This window comes from Ostrea edulis, chromosome 8, assembly GCF_947568905.1.
Source record: "Ostrea edulis chromosome 8, xbOstEdul1.1, whole genome shotgun sequence".
Classification (NCBI taxonomy): Eukaryota; Metazoa; Mollusca; class Bivalvia; order Ostreida; family Ostreidae; genus Ostrea; species Ostrea edulis.
Genome location: NC_079171.1, coordinates 3,573,492 through 3,593,108, shown reverse-complemented (window position 1 = coordinate 3,593,108; position 19,617 = coordinate 3,573,492). Strand labels below are relative to the sequence as shown.

At 35.2% G+C, this 19,617-nt stretch overlaps 1 protein-coding gene and 1 long non-coding RNA gene across 7 annotated transcripts; one reads left to right on the top strand and one right to left on the bottom strand.

Annotated features, from left to right (window-relative positions):
* Positions 1–1,442: 1,442 nt before the first annotated feature.
* LOC130049827 (uncharacterized) lies at positions 1,443–7,233 on the bottom strand. Its single transcript, XR_008798173.1, has 3 exons — positions 6,855–7,233; positions 2,893–3,037; positions 1,443–1,589 (listed from the first exon to the last, which is right to left on the bottom strand). It is a non-coding gene; the product is annotated as an uncharacterized LOC130049827 (long non-coding RNA).
* LOC125660947 (uncharacterized) lies at positions 5,642–18,385 on the top strand. 6 transcript variants are annotated; one of them, XR_008798153.1, is made up of 7 exons: positions 5,647–5,850; positions 9,917–9,974; positions 10,128–10,176; positions 12,226–12,513; positions 15,206–15,275; positions 15,569–15,905; positions 18,264–18,385. XR_008798153.1 is itself a non-coding variant. In XM_056147952.1 (7 exons), the coding sequence occupies exons 2-7, from the start codon at positions 9,957–9,959 to the stop codon at positions 18,303–18,305; spliced, it is 534 nt and encodes a 177-aa protein (XP_056003927.1). In that variant the 5' UTR covers positions 5,672–5,930; positions 9,917–9,956; the 3' UTR covers positions 18,306–18,385. The 6 variants fall into 6 exon arrangements, 3 of the variants coding, with proteins under 3 accessions (XP_048748754.2, XP_056003926.1, XP_056003927.1); XM_056147952.1 differs by having other exon boundaries at positions 5,672–5,930; positions 15,569–15,635; XM_048892797.2 differs by lacking the exon at positions 15,569–15,905 and having other exon boundaries at positions 5,642–5,930.
* Positions 18,386–19,617: the final 1,232 nt, after the last annotated feature.

Below are 19,617 nucleotides of genomic sequence, written 5' to 3'. Positions count from 1 at the left end.
AACCTCTTAACTGATGTACAAACCCATTGTGTATTATATATACAATGAAACATGTTCAAAGTAAAGTTATTCCTGAGTAGAATTTCACTTGTTCACGTTTAACGATTTACAGAAATTATATTCTAATGATGATCGAGCATTCATACAACTTAGACAATGATATTATCTGATTATGATACTTGTGTTTTCGTTATGTAACAATACTTGGACAACTTCAATGTTCACTAAATTTAGTTCATTATGTCTGTGATGTTCTTTCACCACACTTCCACAACTTGAATGCAAGGTGAAGATAACGAACAGTGATCAATCTCATAACTCCTATAAGCAATACAAAATAGATAGTTGGAAAAACACGGACCCCTGAACACACCAGAGGTGGGATCAGGTGCCTAGGAGGAGTAAACATCCCCTGTTGACCGGTCACACCCACCGTGAGCCCTATATCCTGATCAGGTAAACGATTTATCTGCAGTCAAAATCAGTGTGCCAAGAACGGCTTAATAATCGGTATGAAACACGTCAGACAGCATTTGACCCAATGATACAATGAATGTGATAGTATTGCCGTACGTTGTTGATTGAACACCTTAACGCTACTCATGACTAGAGGGGAACCTTTTCTGCAAACTTGTTGAAATGTTAACGTTTTAATCGATGTACAATTTATAAAGTCATTGTTTGATGAAGTGGTACACGAATTTGAATCACATGAGTTTACATATTGTGTCAAAATTATAAAACTATACATAGATGAAACAATGAGTCCTTGATATAAAACAATTGTCAGGATTGGAAAATTCGGTGAAAAGTGAAGACGATGATCAATTGTCAATCTTATTAATCCCATGGAAGGTAAATATAACGAACAATGATTAATGTCGTAACTCTAAAAGCAATAAACATATCGAATACGGACTTTTCGGGATGTACCAGAGCGACCGATTATATTTAACGTTTATACACCACGGTCACGTGATAATGACCAATTGTAGGGTTTTAATTTGAAATTTAATCTTTTCATGAATGTAAACCATTTTTTGGAACCCTCATCAAAGCTAAAGATTTGCCACTTGCTAGACAAGACATCAATGCTTTTAATTCTGAACCCAGGCCTACTAAATTCAGAAAAAGCAGCAGTTGCGATGATTATTTTAGAAATACTTGCGTTAATTATGCCCCAATCAACCGCCTTCCTATTTCTAAGTTATTTACTCCAGCAAACCCATCTGAAGTTGACCTTGACCATGATTATTCATTTGAAAAACTCTGGTCTCGAGAAAAAGATATTTACAAATACAAGCAGTGCAGAAATTCGTTCCTTAAAAAAAAAAAACCTCTGGGTCAATCAAACAATCGGAAAGATGCAAAAGATTACATTCCTCAAAATCTGGTCAAACTCGCAAACCTACAAATAGAACATATGAAACTAAATTGGCAAAATCTCTTACAATTTTTAATAATATCAAATCAGCTTCCATAATTCAATGTGCCATCTTCAGATTCTTTGAATGACTGCTCGCATTCTCGCCATGGAAAGCTACTTGGGACAGCATGGTCTTTTAGCTGTTTCTTCCTTGGTGAAGGACCTATTATATGGATGGAAATACTAACAAATTCGGAAGTTTTAGCATTAAATGTACATTTAATTGATATTGTTTATAGTATTGTTCTTGATCATAGTTTACTTTATAATATCTAAATCTACAATAAAAATGAAGATTACAGCTTGAATTGGATGAATTTTATTGATGATGGAACACTTTAGTGGAGGCACAGGGCAACATATCCTCTTCTAGTACTAGCAGAAGCAAACTACACAATTTAATTATGCAACTTGTGAACATTTGAGGTGGTGAGGTTCAAACTTGAATATTCATTGTTTTATATGTAATACATGTAAAACTTATATGGTACCACTTTTGATGCATCAAATGCACATTTCGACAAATAATGTATCTTCAGTGATGCTCAACCGAAATGTTTGATATCCGAAATAACGATAAACTTGCTAGAGCTATTTTAGGGGGAAACAGAGTGCCAAAAAAGTGGAGTCAAATTCGTCTAAGGCTAAGAGCTATGCATGAAGAAGATAATCCTTAATTTTGAAATGAATTTCTAAATTTTATCTGAGGAATTAAATACACACCCGTATTTTCAAGATAGTAACGAAGTATTTAGCTACTGTGCTGTAGAAACCCTCGGGGACTAACAGTCCACCAGCAGAGGTATCGACGCTCGTGTCATAATGTAAAACTTAAACGGTTCCAATTTTGATGCACCAGATGCGCATTTCGACAAATAATGTCTCTTCAGTGATGCTCAACCGACATTTTTCGACAAATAGTGTTTCTTCATGTTATGAAATTGTTCAGGTAAGTTGATGTAGTTTGCAATAATAATTTCTGGTTGGGAATCGAACCCACACACCAAAGTGTGAACATGTTATGTAACAGTATAATACCAGTAGAAAAACTTTTTTTCAGTGTGCGAAATCAACGGTAGACAGAATCTACTTGATCCCCCCTTCCTCCCGAGACGAGTATCTTGAGCAAATATGTTTATAGAAAGAATTAATGCAGTTTAAGACATGTACACATTTTGGACATTCTGTAGTTCAATTTCATTTCCATCTACAACTTGTTTAAATTAGACTCTAGATATTATCACCAAGAAATAAAACGTTTTGTAAATGATCTATGCATATTCAATATTGAGGGATAAATCTGTTTAAAGTTATAAGAGAAAGCGAATACAAATGATAAGTACAATTAGAATGTGTTGTTTTTATGCTGGTCTATAATAATCAGTTAGGCCTATAAAATTTGAAATTGCGGTATGGTCTTCGAAAGCAAGTTTTGCACATTGATACTCAAACAGCACCGTATATACCTGCGTAAAAGTTGGATTTTAGGAAGTTACATTTGGGTCTAATGGTAAAAGCTATCCTGTTCTTGCCTTGAGGAGTGTGTGTTCCAAGTTTGACAGTCCTAGTTCCAAGATGTCTGAGCTAGGACCCCGTCGGTAAATGTGCCACCTACTTGCGCCGCAAGAGAAACATCAAATGAATCAAAAATGTATGCCATTACACCCTCAATTCGACCCTAATCTCAGGTGACCTTTCTATTTTGAAATTTTTTTGAAATGTCAATGGCAATCGCCTTTGATTAGTTCGATCTACTTGAATATCCTGCTAGATAAAACGGCTAAGTTCATGATATAAAACAGTTCACAATTAAGATATCACCATTTTAACCCAATTCAATGATCTTGATTTATTTTGTTTTTAATTATACACTTAATGTATATCCAGGGGCATATGTTTGCCTATTTGGTAGTTTGTATTCCTTATTTTGCGCATCTGGTGCATCGAAATTGGTACTGTACAAGTTTAAGATCATTTGAATTATGAGGATGAAAACTGTTCGTTATCATAACCCTCCATACATAAGACTGAAGATGATAAACGCTTTATAATAATCTAATTGATGATTCGTATCAAATTGACTAATTGGTTTTCTCATGAATAAAAAAAACAAAAACAAAAAACAAAAAAACCCAGAAACACTTGTCTTTGACGAGGATCGAACACAATACCTTTAACAAGAGAGACCACTGGTTGATTTAAAGCATTGTCTATTTAGCAGATCTTTAGCATATGTCTAACACTACCATATTAGTATAGTTTCACGGGCGATAACTCTAATTGGAATGTGAGACCGGAAAGAAACTATTCAAAGCTGCTAATAATAGATCATTGATTTAAAGGACTGGATTCTGGTGGGTTTTTTTTTTTTTGCGTGTCATTATATGATCTTGCGTATAAATGAAAGTGTTTACACTCTTGAAAAGTTTTACTTTGTTGTCAGTTTCCTAAATTCATTTGATAATCCCATGTAATTAATTATTACTTAACATTTATTCAATGTTTTACACTATTACTGATTTTTTTTTTATTGATCCCTAAGTTAGTCATTTCTTTTTTGGTTATTTTTTTGTGAAATGAATGAGTGACGGTTGTGCAGCATTTATTCTAAATAAAAAAGTTACTAATACATGTCATAACTTAAAACGTTTTTTGTAATTAATCGAATCAAATTAAATATTTTTCGTCTTTCACTATCAGATATACTTATTGTAAATTGAAAATACTGAACAATGATGCTTTGGTAAAGTAACATTGTGAGTTAGATTTCACATTAAGATTATCCTATTTAGATAAGCATAATCATGTCTGAATGATTAAGTTAATGAAATGGTATTGCTTCCTTCCTATAAATACTTACATAGCGCTGTGTAGTGATAGTTTCCGATAAAGGATAACACTCCTTTTCAGACTCTTTGTCCTAATCCCATTAAATCTTCTAACCACAGATTACTATTGATATAAGGACCCTGTGATAAACACTTCCTATTGATGTAAGGACACCTGTTATCCACAGATAAATTTGCTTATTTGTTTTTCCTTTCTCTTTCTTGTGCACTGAATGTGACTGTGAATTGATCAATCTATCTGATCGAGATATAGAAATCACGATCATGAAAGCTGAATACAACGAACAGTAATCACTCTCATAACTCCTATAAGCAATACAAAGTAGATAATTGGGCAAACACGGACTTCTGGACACACCAGAGGTGGGATCAGGTTCCCAGGAGGAGTAAGCATCCCTTGTTGACCGGCCACACGACCGTGAGCCCTATATCTTGATCATGTAAACGGAGAATTCCTTAGTCAGAATAAATGTGCCAAGAACGGTCTAACAATTGGTATGAAACAGATCATATATCTAAATATGTATCGTTATACAGAAGTTTTGAAAAGGATTGGAATTAGCGCCCCATGGAGTTTGTATCACTCATATTGAGATGTCATCAGCTTCAGATAAAGTACCACAAAATTAGACATTGGTTAGTGCCCAGGTCCCTACCTCCTGCCGTGACAAGGAACCTCAGCTTTTAAGTCTTATCGGAAAGATCCGTCTTTCCAACTTTTATATTCCGAGCGTTTGGCACTAGAAATGAGTGAAGTACAATAATCAAACTGCATTATCAATAAATAAAAAATCTCTGTCTCAACCAACAGATCCGTGATTATGAATCATTCCTAAATACCTAGCGTTTGGCGAAGGAGAAACCACTACCATTTATACCTCTTACGTTTTTACGTATTACGTGAGTTAGTTGCACGTCTTGAAATGATAATGACCAATCATGTCGTCTTTCCCGGGACATGATAGCTGCTACGTTTTGGAATCATTTTGTTTATAGTTACATGCCTCGAATATGTAATAAGGCCTCTTATGGAAATCGGTGTTCGTTCAATCGCACACAACCAGGTACACAACAATATTTAACTATTGAAGATGACAGACTCAACGAGAAGTGAAGACAACCCTTCTGAAATACATGCAAGATGTAATCAAGCGTATTTCGCATACCCCATAGCAACAAAGTAAAATTTAGAATCGGAAACGGTGATCAGGTAACCTTTCAACTACGTACTTTACGTCTTAGGTTTTACTCAACCAACTCACGAGACGTCTACAGTTTCCTGGTTATGTAAATTTCAGATTGCTTGTAGTGTGCACGATGTGTTTTTAAAATCATCTAAACCAAAATATCAACAACAAAACAGATTACTTGTAGTGTGTAGAATGTATTTATAAACAAAACGAAAGTTGATTTCCCAGTAGGAGAAAATGAAAATGGAGCATATCACACTACTTAAGTAGACCATTTGATGAGATAACCTCTGAGGTGTGTATTGATAAATATCAGCAACAGGCGTTTCTGAATGGAGAACCACAAAATGAATTCTCTTTGCAACCATCATCATTGTTAAAGAACGTAAGTAACGTCCTTGTCTGGAGTTCAACTTCTACATTTTAGTGACGTCATATTCTGAATGGGACAACCGTTTTATAAAGGTAACTGGTTAAGTACTTAGGATTATATAGTGTGGCTATATAAAATCTCATCTAATTAACAAAACATTTTTCTACCTTGATCAGAAAGAATTGTTCAGAGGTCATATCTACATTGTGAGTAGATGATATTGAAGTCAGCATTTCGTAAATTCTATGGTCGTTATAATGATCTAGTTCGTCATTACAACCTATCATTGGGTGAAATGCTGTCTGGCGTGTTTCATACCGATTATTTGGCCGTTCTTGACACACTTATTCTGACTAGGAATAACTCCGTTTACCTGATGTGGATATAGGGCTCACGGCGGGTGTGACAGGGGATGCTTACTCCTCCTAGGCACCTCATCCCACCTCTTTTGTGTCCAGGGATCCGTGTTTGCCTAACTATCTAAATTGTATTGATTTTAGGAGAATGATCACTGTTCGTTATTTCTCATTTGTGTGTTGATGATACATATATTGTTAACCGATAATATTTACATCGTCGTGGCCAAAAAACAAAAGGATATGAATTCTGAAATTTCAACGGTGCAAAATAAACTGGTTTTGGTTACACGTATACCAATAGCTGACCGTAAGTTCAAACAATGAAGTACGTGAGGTAGTTTCAAAGGTAGATTCAAAAGTCGATAAGGAATGACACAGATCATGGCCGTACTGCACAGGCGTATATAGCATTGATGACCTCATAATAAGTTATAATTAATCGTCATGCATGGAAGGTGAGAAAATGATCATACAAACAAAACGTTTGTAAATATAACTCGGGTATATTATTTCTACATTATTTTGAAATAGATCAGAAGAGAAAAAAACCAGTTTACACATTTTCTTTCCAATGATCATTGTGATGATATTAGTGTCATAATGAGGGTGAAGATAACAAAAATAACTCACTTTCATAAAACTCATTAAAAAACCCACCAAGAACAGGATAAACACGGACTCCTGACTACACCGGACTCCTGGCTACACCGGAAGTGGAATAAAGTATAAGACACCGTATATCATATAAGAGGAACCTCTGAACACATCGGGAGTTGAATAAAATGTTTAGGGATATGATGTTTTGTATAAGATACGGTACAATCGCTAAAATTGTTTTGTTTGTATTCGTTATCACTCTTCATGAGAATGCATATCTTAAACGCCCGGTTTATCTCTCGTCAACACGTGATAAAACTCTCGAGAAGATTGAGCCAAGGAAGATAACCCGTAGTTCTGTACACATTGTGATTGTATCTTCTACAAGATGAAAAGGTGAAAATATCTAGCAGCTATCGACGGAGATAGGGAGATTGCACTGACCACGTATAACTTTTGTTAAAGTCTTTTTAATTTATCTGTTATTCAGAATATAAGGGGACTCCGTCCCGAGTGGTTAGAGCATCGCCCTCAAAATCACACGGCCTCTCACCTCTGTCGACGCGGATTCGAAATCCCGGTCGCGCCGATAAGTGAGAAGTGTTCCCAGTTTAATTTCGGAAGGTCGGTGGTCTCTTCCCATGTACATTGTATATGGGTTCTCTCTTCAACCGATAAAAACTGGGCGCCACCATATAACTGAAATATTGTTGAGTGTGGTGGAAAACATCAATCAATCAATCAGAATATATATTGGACCGATCGAGGTAGCTCAGAGGTAGTGCGTTCTCTTTGTAACCGATAGGTTGTGAGTTTGAGTCCCGCTCGTACCATGGCCGCGACAAACAAGACGTTAAAATAGGTATTGATAGCTTTTTCGCCAAACGCTTGACGTCTAGAAAAGAAAATCACGGGTCTTTTAGATATGGCCTTAGAAACAGAGGTCCCTTGTGGTGGCAGGCGTTGACACAATAAAGAATTGCCATAGCCACGGTCCTGAGCTCTAAGCATTGGTCGAAATTTTGGATACTTCACCTACAAATTCTAGACGGGACATAAAATGAATCAATCGATCAAAGTATGAAGTAAACGTTTTAATGATACTCATAGCATTAAGTTTTCACATGATAAAATATTTGTTAGACCTGCAATGTTCTAGGTGATACCTGGATATTTGTTAGACCTGCAATTTTCTAGGTGATACCTGGATATTTGTTAGATCTGCAATGTTCTAGGTGATACTTGGATACAATATATCAAAATTGCACGTTCTACTACGGTAGTAGTGATAGAAGTGAACAGAACCATTTATTTTAAAGATTGTAAAACTTATCCGGATTTGCAGTGATGGAAACAAAATAAGACATATTTTCAATTTTGGAAGAGTTCGCATAACTGAAAGGTGAAGATAACGAACATTGTTAATGTTACCCGAAACGTGTACAACAAGTAAAAGAAATTGCAAATCACGAATCTGTTATGTTGTCTCCATGCACTTGTTAATTAGTCAGAAGTTAGAATCAAATGTCAGATCATACAGATTTAACAAAGTTAAACGGAAATAATCTATCTCTTACTCTATCCTCATACATATTTCAATTAGTTACACAAATTAGAAACAAATGATATCCAAAAGAGCACTACCCACTACTATTGCCACGTGGTCAGGCAGATGTCGCATTTCTTGTGCACAAGTAAATATGGAATACCGCTTGTATCACACCTAAAGCAGAAGTAGTGACTATAAATTGTGATTGTTCCTTCGCTCAGCGTTTTTATATTAAAGATCGCGTTCTTTTTTATTCGGATGACACCTTAAACCTCATCCATGTCTTAGTGAAAGGTGAATATATCGAACAGTAATCAATCTCATTACATCTATAAGGAAACACGGACCCCTGAATATACAAGAGGCGGCATCGGGTGCATAGGAGGAGTAAGCACCCCCTGTCGACCGGCCACACCCACCGTGAGCCCTATATAGTTATCAGGTAAACGGAGTTATCCGTAATCAAAATCAGTGTTTCAAGAACGGCTTAACAGTCGGTATGAAACAAGTCAGACAGCATTTAATCCAGTGATAGGATTGACAAACTAGATTGTTATAACGACCACAGTGTGATAACAATATGATTAATTAATTAATTGTATCTTGCTTAACGTCTCGCACGAGAATTTTTCACTCATATGGAGACGTCACCAAGACCGGTGAAGGACTTCAATTTTAGGCCTATGCTCGGCGCTTACGGCCATTGAACAGTGAGGGTTCTTTAGCGTGTCACACCTACTGTGACACGGCTCATCCGTTTTTAAGGTCATCTCCGAGGACCGAGGACCCGTGACATTCACACCTGATGCGGAGCGTTTGGCGATGGAACTATCACTACCTGTTTTAACGACTTACACATGTAGGTCTGTCGCGGTCGGGATTCGAACCCCGGCCTTCCGCATGTGGGGCGAGCGCTCTAACCTATCGGCCACCGCGACAGTGATAACGACATGATAATAAAAGGAATATAATGGGATCAATAATATAAAGTATTTATACGAACTGCATGAATGTACATCGGATGTACACGGGGGTATGTGTTTACCCAACTCTCTAGTGTATTCCTTATGGAAGCTATGTCATCGATCACCGTTCGTTATCTTCACCTTTCATTGATCTCTGTTCGTTATCTTCACCTTTCATTGATCACTGTTCGTTATCTTCACCTTTCAATGATCACTGTTCGTTATCTTCACCTTTCATTGATCACTGTTCGTTATCTTCACCTTTAATTGATCGCTGTTCGTTATCTTCACCTTTCATTGATCATTGTTCGTTATCTTTACCTTTCATTGATCACTGTTCGTTATCTTCACCTTTCATAGGGTGATTTGAAAATGAAGTGAGGATATTTAACAATCGAACTTTATACAGACATATCATATGATACCACTCTGAATTATATTTTTTTTTAGAAATATATCCATTTCATCATGATTTCTTAGTGTCATATCATTAATGAACAAGAATCAAGAATATTCGAATCGTTTACTAGCTGCTCAAATTAATGTTTACTCTTTTTTATTTAATCTTTTTAATTTAATTCTTAAATGAAATGAATTGTTATTTTCAGTGAGCAGTGATTGAATGAATCTGGAGGATTGGGGAGGAACATGGCTGTCATTTATATGGTAGTCTTTGTAATGTATCATCATATAGTTTTTTAATGACTGATGATCACGGTATCGTACAGTGCAGACTTCTAGACAAATGCTGAGTGTTCATTACACGTGCAATTGAAATATGCTCATTATGGTTTGAGTATGTTTTATTTCTATTTGTAGATGGCGGTGTTTGTGATCGTAATAATATTATTGTGGTATTGGTGTACATGTAAACGTTCGGTAGGATGGTCCTAAGAGTTAAAGTCCGTTGAATGCAGAAAGACTGAGCGGTCCATATGTTTACTGTTTTATTGAATATGAATAATCAGAGTGGTTCATACACGTACAAGTTAACTAAATATAAATTGTCTGGACGGTTCATTCTTGTTCAGGTTCACTATATATAGAGAGGACGGTCCATAAATATACAAGTTAACTAAATATAGACAGGACAGTATATAAATGTACTACATATAAATACGCAGAGCGGTCCATGCATGTACACGTTCACTAGATATAAATAGGGAGGACGGTCCATACGCGTACAAGTTAACTAAATATGGATAGGCAGAACGGTCCATACACGTACAAGTTAACTGAATATAAATATACATGGCATTCTTCACACATACACTAGAGGTTCACTGAATATAAATAGGCATGACATTCTTTACACATACACTACAGGTTCACTAAATATAAACAGGCAGGGTTGTCCACACACTTACAAGTTAACTGAATATAAATAGGCAGGGCATTCTTTACACATACACTACAGTTTCACTAAATATAAACAGGCAGGGTTGTCCACACACTTACAATTTAACTGAATATAGATATGCATGGCATTCTTTACGCATACACTACAGGTTCACTGAATATAAATAGGCATGACATTCTTTACACATACACTACAGGTTCACTGAATATAAATAGGCATGGCATTCTTTACACATACACTACAGGTTCACTAAATATAAACAGGCAGGGTTGTCCACACACTTACAAGTCTACGGAATATAACTAGGCAGGGCAAGATATACGCGTCCACGTTCACTGAATATAACCAGGCTTAGCGATGTATACACGTTCAAGTTAATTGAATATAACTAGGCATAGCGATGTATACACGTTCAAGTTAATTGAATATAACTAGACATAACGATGTATACACGTTCACTGAACCTAAATAGAGAGGGTATACAATTTACAAGTGTACTAAACCTCAATAGGGAGGTCTGTCCATTCAGTTACAAGTTTACTTAATCTAGAAAGGCGGGACATCCAATACACTTACACTCCTACTAAACGTAAAAAGGCGGGACAGTCAATACACTTACACACCTACTAAACCTAAAAAGGCGGGACAGTCAATACACTTACACACCTACTAAACCTAAAAAGGCGGGACATCCAATGCACTTACACACCTACTAAACCTAAAAAGGCGGGACAGTCAATACACTTCCACTCCTACTAAACCCAAAAAGGCGGGACAGTCAATACACTTACACTCCTACTAAACCTAAAAAGGCGGGGCAGCCAATACACTTACACTCCTACTAATCGTATACAGGCGAGACAGTCAATACGCTTACACAGCTACTAAACCTAAAAAGACGGAAGAGTCAATACGCTTACACAACCACTAAACCTAAAAAGGCGGGACAGTCAATACACTTACACACCTACTAAACTTAAAAAGGCGGGGCAGCCAATACACTTAGACTCCTAATAAACCTACATATACAGCATGACACATAGTAATCTACTAAATCGAAATAGACAGTGCGCTCCATACTCTTGCAAGCCAACCTACCTCAAATAGACAGAGCACTGCATTAATGAAGAAGTCTACTAAACTTAAATATACCCCGCGGTACATGTAGTTATATGTCTATTAAACCTAAATAGTCCGGATAGTGTAAACACTTCCCCGCCTACTAAACCTGAACAGACATGACAGTCAATAATCTTACACAACCAGGAAACCTGAACAGACATGACAGTCAATAATCTTACACAACCAGGAAACCTGAACAAATATAACAGTCAATAATCTTACAAACAACATCGTATTTCTACTATTCCCAATAAGTAAACATGACTATCCAACTGAGGTGAATGTTGAACCAAATAGCTTTCTCACTTAAATACAATGATTAGATGTAATCCTATATCATTGAATATACTACTTCTTCTGCAGCAATAGCTTTCTCACTTAAATACAAGGATTATATGTAATCCTATATCATTGAATATACTACTTCTTCTGCAGCAATAGCTTTCAAAGATGTAAAATCGACGTGTTTCACAGACAGAGGTGGTATTCTCATCATTTTGGATGTGACTATTGATTCCAACTTTCCAATAACGTCGATACAACTTGTTAAGTCTGTAGATCAAGGACAGTATTCTGTAATGGCATACGTTGTTCCAAGGAAGAGGAAGATATGCATCGTGGATTTCTGCTGTTACTTGGATTCCCATGTTATGTACAGGATAGAGGTGGGTAATGCTTTTGGGATATCGTCAACGGAACCGATCCATATTAACCTGCTGCAAGGTATTTATAATTATGTAATCCATTTCATGATGACGTCACACGACAAACATACCCTGCTATATGATTGAATGTTGTCTGAAGTGTGTTAAGCCGTTCTTCACACACTGATTTTGAACACGGATCACATAGTTTATCTCATCAAGATATAAGGTGTGACCGGTCAAATGGGAATGCTTATTCGTTCCACAGACTCGGTTGCCTTGCTGTTTAACGTTCTGCTCGAGAATACCTTACAAAAATTAGGCCTTTGCTCGAAGCTTAAGGCTTAAGGCCTTCGAGGAGGGATCTATCTTGATCGTGCCACACTTACTGTGACAGGGGGCCTCGATTTTTTATGGTCTCATCCGAAAGACCGTCCCATTTATTCACCTCTTACGACAAGCAAGGGGTACTCGACAATCGACAAACATTAAGAACATGTTGTGGAATAGAAAATACTTTCCGAAATTAAATCATCAGTTTTTAATTTCCAATGAATATCTAGTACGTAGCGATTTGAATATGACCAGGGAAGTACAATACCGAAACATACCTTGATATCGTTGTATGTAAAACTTATACATACCAATTTTGATGCACCAGATGCGCATTTCGAAAAATAATGTCTCTCCAGTGGTGCTCAACCGAAGTGTTTGAAATCCGAAATAACGATAAATTTGCTAGAACTATTTTAGGGAAAAACAGAGTGCCACAATGTGGAGTCAAATTCGTCTAAGAATAAGAGCTATGCATGATGGAGATAATCCTTAATTTTGAAATGAATTTTTAAATTTTATCACGACAATAAATATTCATCCGTATTTTCAAGCTAGTAACTAAGTACTTAGCTACTGGGCTGTAGAGACCCTTGGGGACTAACAGTCCACCATCAGAGGCCTCGACCCAGGGGTCATAATGTAAATCTTATACGGTACCAATTTTGATCCACCAGATGCACATTTCGACAAATAATGCCTCTTCAGTGATGCTCAACCGAAATGTTTGAAATCCGAAATAATACTTAATATACACTTAAAGGACACATCTCATATTTTCAAAGTATACAATATTACATGCATTTTGTCTTCTTTATGCTTATAGTAATTAATTCTAATAGTTCGTTCGCCGAAATTCTGCGATATTTAACCACAATACAGACTTAAATCTAAGCCCCGATTTCAAAAAGTCAAGTTAATTAGGTAGGTAGTCACGTGGTACAGTGACGTCACATGCGCCCTTCGGATTGTGAAAGTACTGCGAGATATTATTAAAAACTCAACTTTTAGGGGCCTAATTAATTTACCATGGGCAACATTTATATCGATGTTGATAAATTGTCCGAGTTTTATATGTGTTCGCCACCAGTGCACACATATAACGATGTAAATACCCAAATATAGCGAGTAAAGCGTGTATGAAATCGGCAAAATTGTGAGTAAATAATGTTTATATGGGCCGCTGTCTACAAACTGTTTGGGGATGTTATTCCTTTATACATCTGTAATTGGCGCTGTTTTTCTAAAATAAACAGTGCAATCATTATTTATTTTTGGATTAGACAAATTATGATACGTTAAATTGTTGACAACTAGGCCATATGCCAAGCTATTGTCACGCGTGCATTTCGGAAAGAAAGAAAAAGACAACACACACACAAATCAATAAAAATATTCAAATTTAAAGTGGTAATCACATTATTTTATTTTGATAAAGCAATCTTATTACTATTTTTGAATTGTGATCTGCACGTCTTTAGGAAGTACGAAGTGGGAGCACGGCGTTATAGCCTACTGACGCACTCAAGATGCTACGAGTTCAATAAAGAAATAATTTTATAATTCAATTTAAAGTTAGGAAATACAATATTCTATTATTTGTATAATTAAAAGTTCAATTATTTTGTATCTTTATTTTTTGTCGTTGTAAATCTACCAGTTGGTAGAAGTTACATTGTATCGTCGATATATGTTGTTACAAGGTGAAGGTCAGTTGATCCGAGTGTGTATTGAATTTGAAGAGCAAAACAGAATGTATGCTATAGGCCTACCAGTGCTTATAGCTTCGATATATCCATTTTCTCGCAGTTTATCAGGGTCTCTGTCCAAGCGATGTTTGAAAAGGTGACTGGGTGTGTTTTTTAAGGTAAAGTTCTTACTCCAACAAAAAAATTATCCACGTCTTTTTTCTCGTACTTTCCTTCGAAAAATTGAAAAATACTCAGTCTAAATCCTTTCTACCGACAACTAGTACACCCGAGCACGGCACAAAACATCTTAATGCATTATTATTTACAAGCCGTTAACGTGACAATTGGTTTTTTGTCGATTAAATCTAATCTGTTTATGAAATGGCTAATAGATGTTTTCAAACCCGAGGGCGCATATGACGTCACACAAAATGGCGCGTAAACTAGCGAAAGAAAATATGCATATCGCAAGATTTGAATTTCATCGCTCTCAAACTCGAAAACTATGCAAAATATTTCATTTAAAACATATTTAAAGTAGTTTTAGGCATAAAAAGAGTTAATTTTGCTGAAAAAATGAAAAAGTTTAGAAACATGCGTTGTATCCTTTAATGTTTCAATGCCAAAGAGAATAATTTGTCCAACGTAGACCTTATTACCGAGATATAATTTCAGTATATTTTCACAATTTCTACAATAGTTTTTCTTTTTCATAGAAAAAATTACTTTTCTCTTTTCTATTTAAAGATTTGAATTGTTTACCTCCTGGAATGAATATCTTCTTTGAAATTGACTCCTGTTCCATTCCACTACCACCGTAAGTATGGACTGGTGAGCTAACTGTGCATTAGCATATCTTTAGGAATGGAGACAGACAAAACGATAAGAACATACGAAACATGTCAGCATAGATTTAGGAATGGAAATACGACAGAACGATAAGAACAGATAAACATTGTTGATACTCCTCCATAACAATAGAAAAAAGGCGACCTGAACAAATTAAGCTCTCTGTCATGTTTTGTTCACTAATTTAAGATAAACCAAGTTTAGTTCTTTCAAAACCCTTCTTAATAAATTGTATGTCTAAAACATAAAATGTTTTTATAGGAAACGAATATTTGACGATCCAACATACATGGACAAAACTCTGATCCGAACACCTATAGTCCGCGAGGTACGTCAACTAAATTCAGTTCGTCAAGTCACACTTGCAAGATTGCTTTGTTCCAACTCACTAGACCAACGCAATTCTAAGTCTGTTCGTCTTTACACAGGATACATGTGTGAAGTAGTAGTGACCGTGCCATAATAAACCTTCTCCAGCTATCCCAACAGTCAAAGTGATGAAAATTACAAAGAACGAAATTACAAATAGAAATATTACAAAGATATATACGAGGCAAAAACATAAATGATGAAGGAATTCACGTGCATGTCCTTTAAGGTACATAGATAAAAGAGGTTTTTACTCATCTTAGTCTCTTGATTTCCAAATCGTGTGTGCCAAGTTAGCTTAACAGTACATTTGTCCTCCTCACAGGATTATGAGATCGGATCGTCATCTTCACTTTTTCATTCAATGATTTCATTCAGTGTATTGTAATTACTCCCTGAAAAAGATTATGATCTTAGCAATTACTTTGTGTTTTTAATCTGCAATTCTGGCATTTGATTATTTTGGAATGAGTTCTGGAATTAGGTAGTAGATAGTTTTTACAAGTACCAATACTATAGGAGGTGAAGCATTACACATACCATTATAGACCCTTATAGACACTTATACACGCTTATAGACGCTTACAGACACTTACAGACGCTTACAGATGCTTTCAGACGCTTACAGACACTTACACACACTTATAGATGCTTATAGACACTTACAGACATTTATAGACACTTATAGACGTTCATAGACACTCATAGACGCTTATAGGTGCTTATAAACGCTTATATACACTTATATACACTTATACACATTGTTTATTGTTAGTGTATTATAGACAATTATTGACACTGTTTAATGTTAGTTCATTATAGACACTTATAGACACTGTTTATTGTTAGTGTATTATAGACACTTATAGACACTGTTTATTGTTAGTGTATTATAGACACTTATAGATACTGTTTATTGTTAGTGTATTATAGACACTTATAGATACTGTTTATTGTTAGTGTATTATAGACACTGTTTATTGTTAGTTCATTATATACACTTATTGACACTGTTTATTGTTAGTGTATTATAGACACTTATAGACACTGTTTATTGTTAGTGTATTATAGACACTTATAGATACTGTTTATTGTTAGTGTATTATATACACTTATAGACACTGTTTATTGTTAGTGTATTATAGACACTTATAGACACTGTTTATTGTTAGTGTATTATAGACACTTATAGACACTGTGCATTGTTAGTTCATTATAGACAATGTGTATTGTTAGTTCATTATAGACACTTATAGACACTGTTTATTGTTAGTGTATTATAGACACTTATAGACACTGTTTATTGTTAGTGTATTATAGACACTTATAGACACTGTTTATTGTTAGTGTATTATAGACACTTATAGACACTGTGCATTGTTAGTTCATTATAGACAATGTGTATTGTTAGTTCATTATAGACACTTATAGACACTGTTTATTGTTAGTGTATTATAGACACTTATAAACACTGTTTGTTGTTAGTGTATTATAGACACTTATAGACACTGTTTATTGTTAGTGTATTATAGACTCTTATAGATACTGTTTATTGTTAGTTCATTATAGACACTTATAGACACTGTGCATTGTTAGTTCATTATAAACAATGTGTATTGTTAGTTCATTATAGACACTTATAGACACTGTTTATTGTTAGTGTATTATATACACTTATAGACACTGTTTATTGTTAGTGTATTATAGACACTTATAGACACTGTTTATTTTTAGTGTATTATAGACACTTATAGACACTGTTTATTGTTAGTTCATTATAGACACTTATAGACACTGTTTATTTTTAGTGTATTATAGACACTTATAGACACTGTTTATTGTTAGTGTATTATAGAAACTTATAGACTCTGTTTATTGTTAGTGTTTGATAGACACTTATAGACACTGTTTATTGTTAGTTCATTATAGACACTTATAGACACTGTTTATTGTTAGTGTATTATAGACACTTATAGACACTGTTTATTGTTAGTGTATTATAGACACTTTTAGACACTGTTAATTATTAGTGTATTATAGACACTTATAGACACTGTTTATTGTTAGTTCATTATATACACTTATAGACACTGTTTATTGTTAGTGTATTATAGACACTTATAGACACTCTTTATTGTTAGTGTATTATAGACACTTATAGACACTGTTTATTGTTAGTGTATTATAGACACTTATAGACACTCTTTATTGTTAGTGTATTATAGACACTTATAGACACTGTTTATTGTTAGTGTATTATAGACACTTATAGACACTGTTTATTGTTAGTGTATTATAGACACTTATAGACACTGTTTATTGTTAGTGTATTATAGACACTTATAGACACTGTTTATTGTTAGTGTATTATAGACACTTATAGACACTGTGCATTGTTAGTTCATTATAGACAATGTGTATTGTTAGTTCATTATAGACACTTATAGACACTGTGTATTGTTAGTGTATTATAGACACTAATAGACACCGTTTATTGTTAGTGCTAGCCTTTAAAGCTGTATGTGAAACAATGTTTTCTTCTCCAAAGTTAAACCATGTCTGAATAGTTTTATGAATATTCTTGCAGAACGGACCATCGAGGAGAAGAAGAAAACGAAAGAGAAGATAGGAAAAGTTTCATTTTATTATCTGAAATTTGTTTTTAGTTTGCATGAATGTTTGGGCAGTAGACATATATAATTATCAAACAGAATTTCTAGAATTTTGTTTTATATCGGTTATGGGTTGTCAAGGACAAAAGTTAAGGTAGTGTGACTGAGGACTGATGTACTTATACATGATAGAGAGGGAGTCTCTAGAGGTAGGATAGACAGGGGATGTTTACTACTCCTAGGCACCTGATCCCACCTCTCTGGTGTGTCCAGGGGTATTTTGTATTGCTTGTAGGAGTTATGACATCGATCATTGTTCGTTAGCTTCACCTTTCTTTTGGTGAATGCTGTAAAATGGGTGAACGTAGAGACCGGCTTGTTATCAGAATCGGTTGGATAATGGTGTTCAGTTTACTATATTAATTGTAATTGGACAATGATATCATAGCTTAACGTGTTACAGGTACTTCATATCCACTTTTTTGGCACGCTGGTTTTGGCTATATTTAGCTCTAAAACTTCATAGTTATTTCGGATTTCAAACATTTCGGTTGAGCATCATTGAAGAGACATTATTTGTCGAAATGCGCATATGGTGCATCAAGATTGGTACCGTATAAGTTTTACATTATGACCCCTGGGTCGAGGCCTCTGCTGGTGGACTGTTAGTCCCCGAGGGTCTCTACAGCCCAGTAGCTAAGTACTTCGTTACTAGCTTGAAAATACGGATGTATATTTAATTGCTGTTATAAAATTTAGAACTTCATTTCAAAATTAAGTATTATCTCCCTCATGCATAGCTCTTTTCTATGGACGAATTTGGCTCCACTTTTATGGCACGTTGGTTTTGGCTATATTTAGCTCTAAAACTTAATAGTTATTTCGGATTTCAAACATTTCGGTTTAGCATCACTGAAGAGACATTATTTGTCGAAATGCGCATATGGTGCATCAAAATTGGTACCGTACAAGTTTTACATCAGCCCGGGTTATGGATGAGAATTCTTGAAAACCATGCTGTCAGTTCCTTAAACTTAGCATTACAAACATACATTATATTTCTTAACTGTAGGCCATTTTATACATAATCCACCCCCGCGCTATTCTTCTTGTAGTTATAACTCAGCTGGATACGCCATTACTGATGATATCAAAGTATCTGAAAATAAAGACCCGATATCACTTTTTAGAAATTCAGAGTACCCGATCTTCCCTTTGGCAACAAAACTTCTGTTGAAGACCATGCTAGACGATAGGGGTAAAATGATAATAAATAGGAATTTCTGTTGAAAACCATGCCAGAGGATAGGGGTAAAATAATAATAAATC

Bases quoted from the DNA above. Each gene is read 5' to 3' on its own strand.
- LOC125660947 (XM_056147951.1), top strand. The intron at 12,514-15,205 runs GTATTTATAATT...TTCTATTTAAAG, and splicing joins CCATATTAACCTGCTGCAAG to ATTTGAATTGTTTACCTCCT. The intron at 15,276-15,568 runs GTAAGTATGGAC...ATGTTTTTATAG, and splicing joins TGTTCCATTCCACTACCACC to GAAACGAATATTTGACGATC.